Source organism: Haliaeetus leucocephalus, unplaced genomic scaffold (assembly GCF_000737465.1).
Source record: "Haliaeetus leucocephalus isolate CR32 unplaced genomic scaffold, Haliaeetus_leucocephalus-4.0 Scaffold773, whole genome shotgun sequence".
NCBI lineage: Eukaryota > Metazoa > Chordata > Aves > Accipitriformes > Accipitridae > Haliaeetus > Haliaeetus leucocephalus.
In genome coordinates, this window is record NW_010973209.1 from 5,861,751 (window position 1) to 5,862,070 (window position 320).

Genomic DNA, 320 nt, shown 5'->3' on the forward strand with positions numbered 1-320 from the left:
CGCTGCAGCCCGGCCCCGGCTCCCCGCGGCCCCGCCGCCCGTTCCGACACCTACTCCAGGCGCGCTTCCTCCGCGGCCTCCGGCCGCGGCCGGGCCGACTCCCCACAACCTCCAGCCCGCAGCCGCTGCCGGGCCCCTTTGGCGGCCATGTCGAGTACGGGAAGCCGAGCGCCCGCTCCCTGCCGCCAGCGCACGAAACGACAGTGGTGCCGAAACTGCCGGCCGCCATGCTGGGTGTGGGCACGGGCGCGCGCCTCCACACCGCCTGCGCGGGAGGCCGTGAGCGCGCTCTTCCCGGGGGCGGCGCTCCTGCCGCGCCG

General features: G+C 78.4%; 1 protein-coding gene across 1 annotated transcript in view; it reads right to left on the bottom strand.

Moving 5' to 3' along the window:
- The window catches only part of LOC104840527 (alpha-1,2-mannosyltransferase ALG9-like), a 2,147-nt gene extending 1,998 nt beyond the window's left edge, over positions 1-149 (bottom strand). Inside the window, exon 1 of the mRNA XM_010581500.1 lies at positions 55-149. Coding sequence (XP_010579802.1) covers positions 55-149 — 95 coding nt within the window. The remainder of the gene's footprint in view (positions 1-54) is intronic.
- Positions 150-320: the final 171 nt, after the last annotated feature.